Source organism: Podarcis bocagei, assembly GCF_964188305.1.
Source record: "Podarcis bocagei genome assembly, chromosome: 1".
NCBI classification, from domain to species: Eukaryota; Metazoa; Chordata; class Lepidosauria; order Squamata; family Lacertidae; genus Podarcis; species Podarcis bocagei.
Window position 1 is genome coordinate 16,036,093 of NC_138125.1, and position 18,715 is coordinate 16,054,807.

At 42.0% G+C, this 18,715-nt stretch overlaps 1 protein-coding gene across 1 annotated transcript in view; it reads right to left on the bottom strand.

The window, feature by feature from the left end:
• Positions 1 to 1,800: 1,800 nt before the first annotated feature.
• Positions 1,801 to 18,715, bottom strand: part of TRAF3 (TNF receptor associated factor 3) — a 55,471-nt gene continuing 38,556 nt past the window's right edge. The window contains exons 9-11 of the mRNA XM_081192811.1: positions 15,329 to 15,469; positions 14,777 to 14,951; positions 1,801 to 11,715 (exon numbers count right to left, since the gene is read on the bottom strand). Of these exons, the coding sequence (XP_081048937.1) occupies positions 11,144 to 11,715; positions 14,777 to 14,951; positions 15,329 to 15,469 (888 nt within the window). The 3' untranslated portion in view covers positions 1,801 to 11,143. The remainder of the gene's footprint in view (positions 11,716 to 14,776; positions 14,952 to 15,328; positions 15,470 to 18,715) is intronic.

Sequence of the window (18,715 nt, forward strand, 5' to 3'; positions counted from 1 at the left end):
TGATCCCCTTCCCCCCTTTCCTTTCTCTTTCTGTGATGGAACTCCTATTTGGGGACTACCCTGGCTTTTTTCTGGCCCACGTAGGACCAGTTTAGATAGCTGGCCTTGGTGAAGATTTGACGTTTTCATCCCCAAAGAGTTTTTGATTTGAGTGCTACTGAAATGAGGCTGCATTTTAATGTTGTGTTTTAATCTTGTTTTTAAGTTGTATTTTAATCAATTGTTTTTATACCTGGTGTTAGCCACCCTGAGCCCAGTCTTGGCTGGGGAGGGTGGGGTATAAATAAAATGTATTATTATTATCATCATCATCATCATCATCATCCAACTGAACTCCTGCACTTTGTTTTAACCTAGCCAATGAAGAGTTTCACTATGTAAAAGAATCTGGTTTAAAACGTGTTAAATTATTTTGGTTTTTCTAATACTTCTTTGCTGCTCCACATGAGAAATTCCCAGCTCTTAGTATATCACAACTTTCATTGTTTCATTTCATCCTTTTCAGATTTTCATGCTTTGCCCGTTTTGTTGTTGAGTATATGAAAAAGCTGTGAAAACTGATTGAATTTCATATTCTTGCAAGACCAACTCTACAAAATATTGAAATATCATGTTTAGACTGCCTAAATCTTCCCACTACTGTATTGCTGCCAATTAAGTAAGATGTGATCCATTTCTTTGTCCAAGGTATTAAACTAATGTAGTGAACTATACCTGATAGAAATTGATTGAGAAGCCAAACTTAATAGTTCTTGTTTACTGTCACTCTCCACTCAATAATACACCAAGACTGAAATTGTATGCCCACTCTCCTGGGAGTAAGCGATGCTGAACTCAATGGGCTTACTTTTGAATAGGCATGCATAAGATTGCACTATAAATGAAATGTTGAAATCCACCATGTGTCAGACCTTGTTAGTTCCTTCAAGTTATTAAAAGGATGTCTATGTTAAGCCAAGACATAGCCTACATGCAAAAATTGATCCAACACATATCCCAGTGAAAGAAAATTCAAATGCTTTGTGGAAACAAATCTACACAGGATTGTATTTATCCCAGTGTTTCCCAAAATCGGACCTCCAGCTGTTTTTGAACTACAATTCCCATCATCCCTGACCACTGGTACTGCTGGCTAGGAATGATGGGAGTTGTAGTCTAAAAGACAGCTGGAGACCCCAAGTTTGGGAAACACTGATCTATACACCATGAGTTAAGTTGCAGTTCTCCAGATGTTGGGGGACTGCAAGTCTCATAATTCCTAACCATTGGCTATAGAGATAATGGGAGTTTAGAGTCCAGTAACATCTCAGGGACCACAGATGAATTTTTAGGGGGGGTTATTGGGTTGTTGTTGTTTTGATTACCGTATTTTTCGCTCTATAAGACGCATCAGACCACAAGACGCACCTAGTTTTTGGAGGAGGAAAACAAGAAAAAAAATATATTCTGAATCTCAGAAGCCATAACAGCAAGAGGGATCGCTGTGCAGTGAAAGCAGCAATCCCTCTTGCTGTTCTGGCTTCTGGGATAGCTGTGCAGCCTGCATTCGCTCCATAAGACGCACACACATTTCCCCTTACTTTTTAGGAGGGAAAAAGTGAGTCTTATACAGCAAAAGATAAGGTATGTATTTTGTGATTTTGTATTTTTATTTTGTTCTGTGAACCGCACTGAGACCTCTGGGTATAGGGTGGTATATAAATTCCCCATTTATTCCCCATTTGCGAGAGAACATGTTTCTAGGAGCCATGAAAGTGAACTGAAAATGGCTCAACACCATACGACAAAATAAAAACGCAATTCTGTTTATTTAAAAAATATCACTTCCTATTTAGGTTTATTTCCCCTCCCCCCCTTTAATACAGTTCAGCATTTCAAAGTTTTGCATTCTACACACTGTTCTCATTTATTAGCATCAAAACACAAGACATAGCAAGACCTTCAAACACAAATAAATACCAAATAACAATACAACAAACCGAAGGACAACATATAATAATGCTATTGGGAAATCAGGGCTTGTTGCTAATCATTATTAACAACCTGGGTATTGCTGAGCAATAAATTATACACTTTAAAAGTTCTTTTCCTTTAAAAAATAAACATACAAAAACCATTGATTACCAGATTCACTTACTTGCACTGTATCCTTTATAGCTATCAATAATTAAGACAGGCAGAATATACACAGTCAAATAAGATTGGCCTTCTTTGGTCTTTGTTTCTGGATCAGAAAACCGAACACAACCAATGTACCTTTTTACCAAATATGAAATAAAAAGAAGTCACACAAGTTTTATACAGACTGATTTTGTACACAGTTCATGACTACTGGTGTGTTTTCAACAGATATTTCTTCTTGGAAAAGGATGCCCATATTTCTTTTCCAGCTCATTCAATAAATGGCATTTTATGGATGTTAAAAGGTTATCCTACTTGTCCTAAAGGAGAATGGATTCACTGTCCATCTCTTCAGCACGGGGGTGTCTCCCAACACCCCCTTTTTATCCCTAAATCATGAGAGCTTTTGGATCACAGCTGGGCGGGAAAATTATATATTTTCTTATAGTCGTACAAAATGCAGAAGATATATATCCTAGATAGCTACATGGAAAACAATACTATGTGAATGATTTGGTGCCTCAGCACTAGCAAAAGCATTATTCCCACGCCCACCCCCACCCAATTCTACAAGTACCAAAAACTCCGCGAGCAGAAGCAGTAATGGCTGGGAAATGATATGCTCGCAAGCGGCAGCCCAGTTCATAGCTCTAAGAGTATTCTCTCTGCAGGGAACGAGGTCCCTTAAAGTATGCCAATAAATGGTTTAATCTCTCTCTCTCTATATATAAACCAGTTTACCAAGCAATCTGCAGGCAGTACTGCCTTTCGTAAGAAGTTTAAAGTCCTTGCAGAACTAGCCACTGCAGTTAATAGTTTTGTTCTTATGGACGACTTTTGAGTCCCTTACATGGTGGGTGGGATGGATGAAATCTAATCAGCAGAGTTTAGGGAAGGAATCCCAATCTTAACTTCAAAAGCTTTATGGGATTCCAGTTCGAAGCTGCATGCTTAGAAATATTAAAAGTGTTGGCATGAATTCCCCATTATTAATAATAATAATGAAAATTATTGAATATTGACTCTCACTGCCTGATCCTAAGCTTCGATAAACCTTGCCGATCCTTGCTTGGAATATGGTCTCCTGATAGCTGGTCCCGCAAGTCACGCTCAGCGTAATGCCAGAAGTGCAAACAAATGTTTAGGATCAGGGCTTGAAACTGGGAAGTGGAAGACAAAAAAGCTACATAGTCTTGCCAATATGTCAGAAGGTAATTTAGGATAAAACAGATCCCTTTTGTGGTGTATCACTGCTTCAAAACAATGAAGGATGCCCCCTCATCAGCACCCATTAATGTACTTATTCCTACATCTGGCACAGGTCTCAATAAACTCTAGGGATCGGTTCCAACGTAAAATTTTGCATCTGAAGGATGGCTCCTGAATTAATCATGCTCATGGGTGCATACTTGGAAAACACTGTCAGAACGGGCCAGTAATTCTACAAGAGGAGAATGGAACATCGAACTCCTCAGTATGCACATGTAAGTTATGAGCAAGTTATATAACCAATAAGTGCATGGATAGCATATACACATTCCTTGGGAATACATTTCAGTAGCCATGCCGCAGATGCAAGAATGTTACGTTGGATTAAAAGGCAGGAAGTAATAGTAAAGCCCTCAGTATTTTATTTCTGTTTAAAGTACATAATTAAAGTATTCACAGTGGAAAAGGTGACAGAACCAGAATTAAGTCATGCACTTAAAAATATTTTGAGTTTTCCTTGTCCAATAAAGCCCTTAAAAACTGAATCCTCTAAAACAAAGAACATAAATTGCTGTATCAGAAGATTATTATTTTTTATAAAACCAAGACACAGGTTATCGTTTATTACTGGGCACAAGTGGGAATATGTTACGCTAAGCTTCTCGTTAATCTTATGAGCTCTGAAGAGTAAAAAGGGACACTGGAACATGGACAGCTGAGTCATCACATCACAAATACATTCCCAAAGCATGACAGCCGATATGTCAGTTATAGACTTTGCAATCCGTAAAACAGGTTCCTTGTCCCCCATCCTCCCCCCCCAAATACCCCTTCTTTATGGGTTAGAGATCAAAAAGGATGTTTCAGTGGCCTGAAAGCAGCACAAGGAAGTAAGAGCTGGTGTTTACCATATAGCACCAACACCAGCTTTTCCTCTGTGCAACATTCAATTTCTACATAAATAAGCAATTCTATATTTATTCATTTTTTGAGGCTTGACTGACATTTTGTAAAGCAGTGCACAGATGAAAGATGCACCAAGCACCAAGAGCTGTTATTTTAAACAGACTTGAAATCCCAGGTTCATTGGCTTGTAATTGTTTTTGGATTTATAACAGTGAAGAGTACTAAACACAGTTAACTGTGGAAGCTGGTAGACATTCTCACACTGCCAATTTACTTATCGTTTTGTCCCCCCTGTCCCCGTATTCCATTTCGGTCTGCTGAGTTCTATGGTCAGTTTCTAGTTTGACAAGCCCCTATGGCCCCTCCAGAGGCTCTCAGATATGGATGTTTCCAAGAAGCAAGCAGGCTGCTACTTCACATCAGCCAAAGCTGATCTTTTATGTTCTGGGCTTTCGTTGCCCAAAACTATTACTTACATCCATGAGCCCCTGACATTCACAGCAAAGGGAGGAGGTGGAAGGTAATTGAGCTACTAGGAAAAGGACAAATTTCTGTGAGATTAAAGCTTCTGTCTTTTGCCTTGGAAAAAACCAAAACAGAACACATGATTTGTAGCAAACCTAGGCTATGATCTATTACATTAGGGTTTGTGCAGCACCAATTTTAAGGTTTCTTTTGTGGGCTTATTTCACAGAAGCAGAGTTTCCCCACCCCCAGTGGCAACTGGTTTCAAAACTCTTCTTGGATTTGGCACAAAAACATTTCAAGAGGACAGCCCTGGCTTTGCACAGGAGCTATTTCTTCCTATCATCCCTTTTTTTTGTGTGTACAAGGGACAAAAGGAAGGAACTTCTTTATGACCAGGTCAGACTATTTTGTTTCTGTCCACCTGGCTATTGTGATTTGCATGAGCCCCCTGGGTCTCCAGGAGAGGCCTTTTAAATCATCAGATACCTGGTCCTTTGAGGTGGAGATGCCAGGGATTTTATCCAGGACCTTTTGCATGTCAAACATGTGCTCTACCTCCCCAGCAACTGCTTCTCTCCCTATTAATGGACTTTAAGGAACAGTTGGGAGCAGCTATTGGGAGTATGTGCTTAGAAGAATTCCGGCATGTGATACATGCCTTTAGGTCCAGACCTGGAAAAAAAATTATCAAGTTGTTGTTGTTTTTCTTCTTAAAACCTGCCCACCTCTTTATACATTTGCATAGTTTGCATAAATGAAGGCATCAAGACTACAGGAGATTGGAACTTGTGTCATCGAGGTGCAGAAAATATCTCCTGTAGTGACTGCTCTATGCCAGCCTTTGCATGCACCAGTCGGTATTTCTAAAGAGGCTGGTTTGTCAGTGAAATGCCTGTTCAGCACAATGAAAAAGAGATATAAACAGGTGAGGTTTTAGAGAGAGAAAAAGCCCACTCAAAGTTTTATAAGCAGGAGAAATTGGTAGTACAGTCATACCTCATGTTACGTCTGCTTCATGTTACGTTCTTTCAGGTTACGTCCCGCGGCGACCCGGAAGTACCGGAAAGGGTCACTTCCGGGTTTCGCCGCTCACGTATGCGCAAAGCACAAAATGACGTCACGCGCATGCACAGAAGCACTGAATCGCAAGCCGCGCGTGCACAGACGCGCTGCTGCGGGTTGCGCTCTTTTCATGTTGCTAAAGGGCCTCTGGAACGGGTCTCGTTCGCAACCAGAGGTACCACTGTACTTTGAGCAATACAATCCCAATCATTATACCAAATCTCTATTTGAATTTTGACAAAGATTAGTATGGCAAAACATAAACATTCCACATCTATGAGTTTCCCTTCTCCCAAGGCGTAAGGAAACGCAGCTTTTATAAAGGAACTGAGAGTGCACCTCACTTTTTTTAAGAGATCTATTACATTCCATCGCTTGTAGAGCCATATCTCCACTTCTTTTCTTCCTATTCTACATTCTTCTCAAGAACAATGAAAGTTACAGTACAAGGCTGAAAGTCAATGCTGCATTTTAGCCGCTCGCATCTCACTCAATAATTGTGTCGTAGACAGCAGCTGAAACGAAATCAACAGAGAAGCAATGGAAATACAGTCATGCAGGAAGATCACACGTTGATCTTCAGGCACCGGAACAGTTTACTCCTGTTTGGATCTGAGACTTTAAAAAGAAGAAAATAGGAAACAGGGCGGGCGCATGTGGTGCAAAAATTGTTTGATGCGGCAGTCTAAAGTGCTTTGTAGAAGGTAGGAAACAAAAGCTGCTTTGAAACGTAGAATGGGGAGATAAAGAACAGCAGCAATGGGACTGTGCTTTCTTAAGCAGTCACTGGGTAGAACTGTACTTTCAACACTGAGTTCTATATACCCTCGTGTAGCAACACAAAAAGCTAGTTATGCAACACCAGTGCAACTGTGGGGTTATCACAGGAGTGCAGAAGGGTGACACTAATCAACTAATGAATGATCTATACATCACCAAATTGGCCCTACAAGGCCATGAAGGGAGAAGTGAGATTTTGGGTTGTGCTCACTCGTGAAACTGTAGGATCCTGACATTTGAGAATCTTTTCGAACCATTTTAAGACCTTTAAACTGGGGCTGGCTTTTGCAATCAGAGTGGGACAATTGCTTGCTATATTCCTTTTATTTAACTTGTCTTTTTATGACGCTTTTTTTTTTTACCTACCTGAGCATTTGAGATAGGCTACAAATGTAAATAAAATAATCCTAAAAATTTGAGGAAAGCTAAAAAAAAAATTAAAGAAAGGAAAAATAAAGACATTAATCAATAGTGCAAACCCTAATCTTATTTGAAGGCTGCATCTTCAGAGAGTAAGGTTATCTTAATTTCAGGAAACTGCTTCCTCCCCAAACAACTGTCCTGTGTGGCAGGCCAGCCAAATTTACTGCAGTTGTTCATCAGAAAAAGTGAGCCAATCAAGGTATATTCTATGAGCCAGCAAATATTTGGGCTTACATCTTTATTAAATATCAAGTACAGTGGTACCTTGGGTTTAAGAACAGCTTAGTTTATGTACCACTTGGATTAAGAACGCTGCAAACCCAGAAGTAGGTGTTTTGGTTTATGAACTTTGTCTCGGAAGCAGAAGCAGCAGCAGTTTGGATTTGATATCCCGATTTATCACTACCCAAAGGAGTCTCAAAGCGGCTAACATTCTCCTTTCCCTTCCTCCCCCACAACAAACACTCTGTGAGGTGAGTGGGGCTGAGAGACTTCAGAGAAGTGTGACTGGCCCAAGGTCACCCAGCAGCTGCATGTGGAGGAGCGGAGACACGAACCCGGTTCCCCAGATTACGAGTCTACCGTTCTTAATCACTACACCACACATGTTCTGCTTCCTGTTGAGTGTGTTCCATTTGTAAATTGAGTCCCCCACTGCTATGGGAAAGCACGCCTTGGTTTAAGAACGGACTTCCGGAACGGATTAAATTTGTAAACCAAGGTACCACTGTACTGTGATATATAACCTACTTACAACATGGCAGACTGCATATTTCACCTAAGATTAGTGGCCAGTATCCTGAGCTGAACATGATTTTGCTAAGATGCACAGCCCCCAAAAAACACTTGGCTTGAAGTGAGTGACAAAGAAAGTTGTGATGTGGAAACGGGAGTCCCAAAAGTCATGTATGTTGTAAACAGCACCATGTTTGAAAGTCAAAATCCCACCCAACCCTTTTGGTAGTCCAAGCTACCTCTTTTCTTGCAGGGTTGTGGGAGGGATTGCTTTTTAACAACGGAGAGAATCTGCACTATGAGTTATATGAGGAGCATTTGATATAATGAGGATGGCAGAAAGAAAGTAAAAAATCCACGTCACAATGGAGGGAAAATAATTATAGCAACCAGTGTCATAGCTGGTGCTGTATTTACTCTGATGTTCGGACTTCTTTAAATGTAGTAACATTTAAATGCCGAGGTCCCAATCAGGATACGGCCCAACGAGATTTAAGCTTCGGGAAGCTGTTGACTTAATTTAAACACCACAAAGCGAAAACATAGAACTGTAAGCACGTCAGAGAGTTGACTTGAGTTTACAAGCTGAAAATTAGGCTTCTGTGGACTCAGGGAAAAAAGAGGGACTGCACTGACTTCTACTCCGTTCACATTTTCTAGGGTTTCAAAAATAAAGAGATGTTTTGAAAAGGATTCTGCACTGCATGGGGTCTGGGTTGTCCTCTAACAGTATCATATTCAAACAGGACATAAACTGTTCGTAGAAGACCGCGCTCGTAAAATGCCCATGACGTAATAGCAATGAGGAGGGTGAGCCCTTTGGACATTTCCACTAGGGAATCCTGTTTTCAGTAAAATTCTGTAATGCATATACAAAAGCTCAGCTGCCTACATTCATGACTATTAAAAGAGTACCACAAGCCAACTTAACATTTTCCTCTAAAGCAGAAGGTTATGGGTTTACACTGGCCTGCGTAAAACTGCGCCAGGTTGTCTCTTCGGCAGGAGAAGTCTTCCTTTCGTGTCAGAGCTAGGATTTTGACGCTTGCCTTTCTCGCGGCAGCTGGCACCAGCGGACACAGCTAAGTTAGTACCATAAGAGAAAAATACAGTACTTTGAACCATGGAAGGCAAGAAGAGGAAGACAGGTTGCTACTGAATGCTTTGGCTGCCAGGCAGCAGGCAGTACTTAAGCAGGCGCCTGGGAAAAAATAAGAATAAAATAAAATAACCCCACGAGGTTCACTCGGCATGCACGGTACGTATATATTTGTTAACAGAACGAAAAGGGTGGGGGGGGGAAGCCTTTGGCAGGCACTGAGTGAAAAGGCACAGCCATAAAAGACAATGGCAAGAGCAAGGAACTTAACTACAATGACGTGAGGTTTCAACTGAGCCCTAGACATGGACCTCTGGCTATAACACCCGACTGAAGCGGAAAGGTTGAGTAGGTACAACAATTGACTGGTTAGGGAAACGGGGCCCACGATCCCTCTGCCCGCGTGCACGTCAGCTCTGTCCAGGGGGAGCACTCTAAGTGTTACACAGCCACCCATGCAATTAAAAAGCAGCACCCACATGGTTGGTGTAGTACAGGTCAAGTGATGCCATTAGACTTACTAGTCGCACAAGGGACTATTAAAAACAGAAGTCGGTAAGTTCTGTGGGTTGCAATCAGCATGATTTGAAGGCTGGGAAAGATGCTTCCTAGTAAAGGCTCAGGTAGTAGTTTATAAGAACAGGGTCCTGTAGGTTTTCCCTGCAGGGATGCATGTCGCACCCGCCAGAAAACCAACCCCCCTGAATACATCCCCTTGCAAATTCTGAAACCGAGCCAGTTTGAAATGATGTCAGCTCTGCTACCTAGGAGCATGGCATCATTGAACAGCCGCTCTCCTTGGAAACAGGGGCGCTGTCAGAAGTCCTGGCTCCATAGGAGCACCGTGCACCAAATATATGTATATAGCACCTGAAGAAGTAGTATTCCACAACACTGAACGGATGGAATATCTGGTTAAGTCAGAAGCGCAGCTGTTGGGCTTCTGTTTCCGTATCTCGCGAAAAATATTGGCGTGGGTTTTTACAGACCAGTCAGCACATTATGCCTAAAGTCCAGTTAAAAAAATGACCATTTCAGGAATCTGAACTTAAAATCTGAATACAAAGCTATGAGCTATAAAGCAGCACGTTACAGCTAAGGCACATGAATTGCATGCAAGCCACCGTTTTTCCATTAAGACACTGCTTTCTCCTAACGGATTGTCCTCTGCACGATGCGGTTAATTTCTAAGCAGAGGATCAATTAGCAGGTTTCCTATAAAGGTATTACTCAGCACTATGCCCCCTTCTCAAACACCAAAAATATGTTGCACATTTATGCTTTAGCAAAAAAATAGATTATATATAGATATATAGATATATTTTTATAGAGCTTGGTCTGAGCGCATGAGGCAGAACTTTAAAAACATACAGGATTCCGTTTAGAACTCCAAAGTTCAACAAATGCCCTATTTTAGGGTGAAAATTATAAATCTGATAATGATGCACAGCATCCATGAGTGATTATTTTTTCTTAATTTTGAAATAGTGTCATTAACTACGACATATATTGTTAGGTTTACATTTCTAAAGAGAAATAACAGCTGTAGTTGAATAGTTTCTTTTCATATCACAAGTGATAACCTGCATTTGATCTTTTTTTTTCTTCCAAGAAATATCAGTCTATCAACAGTTTTAAAATAAAATGCTTTTTTTTCTGTAGCAATTAATAGAACTCTAAACAAAAATATGACTCTGATTTAGACACTTTCGAGAAGATCTGGACATTCTGTCGAGGTCTTCTGGCAAAGTAATTATTTTAAAACAGAGACCAGGAGAGGCCTTAAAAATAAACAATATGCTGTATTTCAGACAGGATTGCACTTATCGATTTTCAAAGTAATAATATCTTTTAACTGCAATGTTACTTCATAATTTCTTCTTCTTCTTTTTTAACTTAACATGCTGACAGTTTCTAGCTAACCCACGTGTGAACTTTTACTTTTGTTTTCTAGTTAAAAAGGAATAAAAGTTTCATGTCTTTTCCAGCACAGGATATTTTTGTCTCCCCCCCCCCCCTTCCAACCGATTAGAGATTACCAATAAATTACGAAAAGGTTTTCTGACTGTAATCGTTTGTCCTCGTGAGGATTAAGTGACTTGTCAGAACTTGAAGTGTTCCTATTAGTTTTAATTAGAAAATATACCATGGTATGACTTCTTAATGGGTTGCTACGTTTGCCATTGGACCCCTATGCAAATTTATGCCTCCAAACGCTTCCTTCTGATAACACAAGGTGGTCCCCTCTGAGCTTTAGGGACCTCTTATTGAAGACAGGTAGATATAAAAAAGAGCCCCAAATGGAGTTGTCTTCTGTTGAATCTGCCTCTCTGCTATACGTCAGGGGTCTGGTAGGTCCGATGTATCCACTATGACTTTAATAAAAATAGTATCATCTTTAATATATGTTCCGTTTTCTAGAACAGTCTGTGCAACGAAGACTGGGCAGCCAGAAGCAATATTCATTTCTCCGGTGGGCTTCTTGAAACTACTGCTGTTGGGGTCTGGTTTGAAAGCATCCCCTAAATGGCGCCTGGAAGGTCCTTGATCCATCAACATAAGGGTGACTTTTTGCTTGAAGGGCCACGGAAGCAACGCGTCGTATTCTCCCCGCATGATGACAAAGAACAAAGACAAGTGCGTCCCTTTCCCCATGCCGTCTCCGTTGAGATAAACTCTGGCACACATCTTATAGCCGAAATACCCCGTATAAAAAGGTTGACTGTATAAGGACAACGTCTTCCCCATGACCGCCTCTTGCTTCCGACGTTTATAATCTCGGATTTTCCAGATCAATATTCCATTGTAGCTGGCCGTTTCCAAAACTTGAAAGCGGAGATCCATATCAGCCAATCGGATGTCGTGGACGCTCAGCATCTGATCATGCCTAGATAACTGGGATTCTAGCAGACCTGGAAGGAAAAGAGAGAAAACCCAAACATTATCAAGGAAAAACATTTATTCAGGTGGGTTTTCAGGTCAGTTTTTAAAAATGATATTGGGCTTCTTTTTCCTTGGGACCTGAAAACACAACGTGAGCAATGTAATACGATGGATCTCAGCAGTTAGCCTACACACACACACACACACACACACACACACACACACATTACATTACTGCTCGTGCAGACAAGATGTATTCCAAGTGCAAAAAAGATGTAAAAAGCTCAATATGAAATGTTATCAGCAACAAAAATGCAAAGAAAGAAAGCAATACTTTGACAACATGACCCAAAACACAGCCTTAAGACAAGGCACACCTAATTCTAACTAATGCTTAGTCCACAGTGCTTTCACCGTGACATTTTGCTCTGTGAAAATTGCAAAAAAAGAAGAAAAACCTTGCAATTTTGACTAAGCGTTAAAGAAAGGTGCACAATTGCATCCACAGCAGGCAGAACTGGGTGTGGCGGGATGACTTACCTGGTTCCCAACCCGGAGGTGGTTGCTAGGAACCAAGGAAAGAGGGGCAAGGCAGTGGAGAGGTCAGCAAAGTGTGGACACAGCAGCAGGAACGGCTGATCCCCTTCCCTGCTGCATCTGCTCCAACCTCTCCAATGCCTTGCCTGTCTTGGTTACTAGCAGCGACCTGGGCATTAGGAAGCCAGGTAAGCAACATCCCACCCCACTTGCCACAACTAGTACTTGTTAATAATATAATAATTTATTCTTTATACCATGCCCATCTGGCTGAGTTTCCCCAGCCACTCTGGGCGGCTCCCAGTCGAGTGTTAAAAACAATACAGCATCAAATATTAAAAACTTCCCTAAACAGGGCTGCCTTCAGATGTCTCTTAAAGATAGGATAGCTGCTTATTTCCTTCACATCTGAAGGGAGGGTGTTCCACAGGGTGGGCGCCACTACCGAGAAGGCCCTCTGTCTGGTTCCCTGTAACCTCACTTCTCGCAACGAAGGAACCGCCAGAAGGCCCTCGGAGCTGGACCTCAGTGTCCAGGCTAAACGATGGGGGTGGAGATACTTCTTTAGGTATACTGGACCGAGGCCGTTTAGGGCTTTAAAGGTCAGCACCAACACTTTGAATTGTGCTCGGAAACGTACTGGGAGCCAATGCAGATCTCTCAGGACTGGTGTTATGTGGTCTCGGCGGCCGCTCCCAGTCACCAGTCTAGCTGCCGCATTCTGGATTAATTGCAGTTTCTGGGTCACCTTCAAAGGTAGCCCCACGCAGAGCGCATTGCAGTAGTCCAAGCGGGAGATAACTAGAGCATGCACCACTCTGGTGAGACAGTTTGTGTGCAGGTAGGGTCTTAGCCTTCGTACCAGGTGGAGCTGGTAGACAGCTGGTAGACTTGTTGGTATTTTAACAACGTAAGAGCATAAAAAGGGGCTTGCTGGTTCAGACCGAAGGCTTACATAGCACCCTGCTCTGACAGCGGCCAATCATAAGCCTATGGGAAGCCCACAAGCAAAAGAGGAGCACAAAAGCACTTCCTTGCTTGCAACATACAACAACTGTGGTTCAAAGCCATATCAGAGGTACTATAGCAATCAACTCAGAGGAGGAGAAGTTATATGCTTAATGCCTGTATATATTCTCTGTGATGTCAGCTGAATAAGAGACCTGCTCTATGGGATTCCAGAATCAATTTTCAAAATTCATGGTCTCCAGCAACTTAAGTCTAAATGGCTGTGCCCCATTTCAGGTGGCAAGGGGGAAATCGCCCTGTGCGCTGGTGAAATTCCACCTGTCGCCATCAGGCACAGCACCCCAGCCTGAGCACTGAGTTATAGATCGATATACTACTGTTCAGCAATGAATGGACTGCATATTTACACAACAGTCCAAGCAAGGTGCATTAACAGATGGCTTATTCTTCATAAAAGTTTTTTTTCTTTCTTGCTGATTCACGTTTGAACCAAACCGTATCGGGTAAGCCGCTAAGAAAGGCCTGCGTCATATTGCTAATTTGTGGTTTTTATTACTTTGTTCACAGAATAAGGCAAAGGCGTCCTTTACTTTATCATGGTGATGCTCAGATGAAACATCCCTCTGAACTACACATAAAATAAAAGCAGCCACAGATTATAAAGGGGGAGACTATAAAGGATTTTTTTTGGGGGGGGGGAACGATGACATTTTTGAAAACCGATTATGCTTTTGAATACTGATTATGCTTTTTCCATCACAGCGGCTGAAAAAGCATGCCAGCAACTTGTTTGGGAGGTACTAATGTCTGTTATGAGGAGCATCTAAAAGTTGTTATTTCCATCAAATTTATCACCCACCCTTCACCAGCAGGTCACAACAAATTAAAATTCAAGATTAAAGAGAGAAGAAGAGTTTGGATTTGATATCCCACCTTTCACTCCCTTTAAGGAGTCTCAAAGCGGCTAACATTCTCCTTTCCCTTCCTCCCCCACAACAAACACTCCGTGAGGTGAGTGGGGCTGAGAGACTCCAAAGAAGTGTGACTGGCCCAAGGTGACCCAGCAGCTGCATGTGGAGGAGCGGAGACGCGAACCCGGTTCCCCAGATTACGAGACTACCGCTCTTAACCACTACACCACACTGGCTCTCAGAGTCAGAGTTAAAACGGGTTACAACCACAGGAATAAGGTGGGCCCTGGAAACACAAAATATCAGGTTTCAAAGGCAAGGTATAAAGAGGACTCATAAAGTTCGTTATTAAGGGGTTGGGCCACACAACAAAACTGCATAGCCTGGTTTTCTCTGACAGCCACATGGTTTGGCAAGGGAATCACATAGGCTAAGGGCCTCAATTGGTGCTGTAACACAGACACAATGGGGATGAACTTCTGAGATGGCTATTAAGCAGACAGCTCTCAAGAAACTACAAGGTTTGCAGTTATTGCTTGTCTTCAGAGGGGAAACATCCCCAGCAAGAGTTCCACTTCAGAATGCACCTTATTAGTTATTTTGACAGGATCTGCCAGGCAAGTTCCTTGCTGGCTTTGTGCTCAGGTTTTTTTTTAAAAAAAATATTTTTTACCTGCATTCCTATTTCCTTGACCGGCATTCTTATCGACACTTTCCAGCTCAGTCACTCTGTTCTGGAGAGACTCGACGCTGCTCTTCATGCTGTCTGCCTCCTCCCAGTTCTGTCGGAAGGGACGGATCTCTTTGTCCAGTTCTTTCAGCTTCTCAGCTTGGCTGTCTATCACTCGCTTTAAATGAAAAGAATAAATCGTGTTTTTTTTAAAAAAAATAATATTTAAAAGGAAACCTCCAAGGGAAACAACAGACGAGGGAATACAGGACAACTCACTATTACTGAAGGAGGATGCGGAAACTGCTATGATGCAAGCATTTAAAGTAAATAAACGTGCATGGATTGTATTGAACGCTAGTACAACACACCCCAATAAGCCTTCGTAGCAGCAAAGTAAATGGCAACAGACGCGTTCGACTGGACTTATTCCTAGGAAAGTGTATATAGGACTACGGCCTGAATTGTCATACTTGGCTCTGCAAACAGGAAGGCAAAGAGCAGAAAAATGCTCACCCTGCTCTGCTCAAGCACGGGAAGAAATCAATAACTTACCTGTAAGTGATGTATTTTGGACTCATTACTCCGCAGCATTTCCTTCTGTCTCTCAATTTCTATTTCAAAGCTACAAATCTGATTATGCAAAGTTTGTATACTCTTGTTCTTTTCCAAACTTTCATTCTGGAGCATGGCGACCTGGAGGGAGGGGGAGAATAATCTACAATTACTCCCACCAGACGTACAGAAAAAGAACCAGCCATCTCTCACAAACAAGGAGGAGCGTTCCAAATAAAATATATCTTCACTGTGTTTCGTGTATTTTCTAGCCCTTCCTGAAAGCAGATTTCTTCTTCCTCCTTCCCCTGGATTAAAAGGAGGAGTACAATTCTGGTCATAACTCTTAACTTCTAAGCAAGTTTCACTTATTTAGTTGGTCGTTCCCAAGGCTTTGATTTCTGGAGATAAGGGAACTGCATTATTTGAGGGCAATCCATACTGGGCATCTAAGTCCTTTACAACAGACAGGCCAGTAGAAAGACTTACAGAAGAAAACGATGACCGAAAAGGAAACAGAAAAGAGGATGATTAAAATTGCTTCACCCCACTTGGTGCCTAAAAAGAAATAGGCTGTGGCTGCTTTAAGAATCGTATTTCAATGGTTCTTCAGTAAAGGACACAAGTCAAAACCAGCCTGTAATGATTTCCATGAATGAAAGATACATACTTAGGGAGCAATATGAAAGAACAGGGGTGTGCACTGATGATATCATCTAAAAGAAATCAGCTTGTGCTTTGTTGTCGGAAAATACTTAGCGCACCTACTGGACTGTGCTGGAACCACAAAGAACAGCTGACTATCATTTTTCAGTCACTGTGAGGATCTTTGCACTATTCATCAGTGCTTTTCTTCCCTTCAACCATCTCGCACCTGGAACCCTGCCCTCTCGTCCTGGCAAAACGTGAAGATTGCATTCAGCATTCATCAGCAAAACAGCCAAAAAAGGAAACAGCTAGAGAGGGTATTTATGTACCTGAAATACCACCACAGACTGCCTAGGACCACCATTTGTGATCCATCTTAAAAAAGTAGGGAAGGTTTCTCAAATGTTTCCGACACAATGCTGCCTATCAGTTACAGTAAAAGCACACCTGTGCCAGTATTGATAAGGATGAAAGCATCTGGGCTTTCTAACACAAGAGGGGTCAAACTCTTTATAAAAGTGGTTGTCCTTCATTTTGCAATAAATCCACACTTCCTTGCCAAAACAAAACAAAAAAATGCTTCTTTCTCCTTGCCCCCAAAATGAAATTGTGTATGAGCAGGTGCTTTTAAGATGCAGAAATACTAAGGAGGTGGGGGATTTGACAGGCAGATTGGTCGGCCCACTGAGATGGCATAACTCAAGGATAGTTTGTCAACCCTAGGATTTCAGTCCTCAATCTGCTCTTGGCTTTCCTGTTGGTTCCTGGATCTATGAGTGATTTGAGCATTCAGCCCAGATTCCTCTGAGACATCGCAGTTAAGTGCACTCACCATGCCAACACACATACCCAAGCCTAGGGGTTAAAAAACCAAAACCGAATCTAGTTTTGTTAAAAGTAGTAGGAGAGATGAGGGCATAATACATGCTGGTTTTCTTTTGACATCTGAGAAGGGAACAGACCTTTGCCATCCTCAAAGGCATGAGTAGGCAAACTAAGGCCCAGGGGCCGGATCCGGCCCAATAGCCTTCTAAATCCGGCCCACGGACGGTCCGGGACTCAGCGCGTTTTTACATGAGTATAATGTGTTCTTTTATTTAAAATGCACCTCTGGGTTATTTGTGGGGCATAGGAATTCGTTCATTCCCCCTCCCCCAAAAAATAAGTCTGGCCCCCCCCACAAGGTCTGAGGGACAGTGGACTGGCCCCCTGCTGAAAAAGTTTGCTGACCCCTGGTCAAAGGGCTGAACAAGGGGGTTTTCTTGGTAAACATCTGAAGAAAAACATCATTTTTCAGGTTCCTCTTCTGCACCAAAACAAAACAAAACAAAAACCCAAACCCAAAAATCTTGTGGCATTTGCCAGTTATATTCCAGCTATTTCGCACTGGACAAGCTGTCTAATACATTAGCGCACTAAATTCCCTGATTATTTCAGAAGGCTATTTTTAGAAACCCAACGACAAATGAGCAAACTTCTCAGCTTGTACCAGATTTGATAAAATGCTTATCGCTATTGCCTCGGGCTAAAAGAATAAAATCTCTTTCATCAGCTAATAGGTTTTATTAGAGAGGGGGCGAGGGGTTCAAAATTTGAATTTGGATCGCTAGCTGCGAGATCCTTTTTGAAAGAAGTTTCCGTCTTGTAAGACTGGGGAGGGGTTGTCATCCTACTTTTCTAAGTGAGGATTAATCTGGCAACTCTTCTCCAGCTGTGCGAAGACAACTTCAACCAAACAAAATGGTAAAATCAGTGCCAATCTGAAGTACCAACTGTATAACTGCATCTGCAGATTATAGATACTACTCAGAGGTACTGCTGGGTCTTTTGAGAGAACCTTTTTGAATGAAAATGGTTGTTGTTGTCGTTTCCCCCCCCCCCCCAATTTTTCTACTATGCTACTCAGGGTATAGCTATGTAAGATGGCAGTCTGGTATCAGTTTAACAGTTGTGGCTTCCTCCAAAAAATCATGGGAATTGTAGTTTAGTAAGGAGAGCTGGACCATAAAGAAGGCTGATCGCCGAAGAATTGATGCTTTTGAATTATGGTGCTGGAGGAGACTCTTGAGAGTCCCATGGACTGCAAGAAGATCAAACCTCTCCATTCTGAAGGAAATCAGCAGTGAATGCTCACTGGAAGGACAGATCCTGAAGCTGAGGCTCCAATACTTTGGCCACCTCATGAGAAGAGAAGACTCCCTGGAAAAGACCCTGATGTTGGGAAAGATGGCGGGCACAAGGAGAAGGGGACGACAGAGGACGAGATGGTTGGACAGTGTTCTCGAAGCTACCTACATGTGTATCTGAAGAAGTGTGCATGCACACAAAAGCTCATACCAAGAACTAACTTAGTTGGTCTTTAAGGTGCTACTGGAAGGAATTTTTTTATTTTGACTACCTACATGAGTTTGACCAAACTGCAGGAGGCAGTGGAAGACAGGAGTGCCTGGCGGGCTCTGGCCCATGGGGTCACGAAGAGTCGGACACGACTAAACGACTAAACAACAACAACAACAAGGACATTGAGACCTTTTAAAAGGATCTTTAGCCATGCTCACAGAACTACAGTTCCCATGGTTCCCCAGGGAAAGGAAATGGCTTTTGAAGTCTGCTGCAGATTACAGCTCAGCAGAGCAAAAATAAGAGCAAAGAGAAAAGATTCTTTGATAAGGGGACTGCTGAGGATGGCTGCTTTTTGTTTTTTTAATCTGTCAAACCTGCCTTTTATGTAGGCAGGAT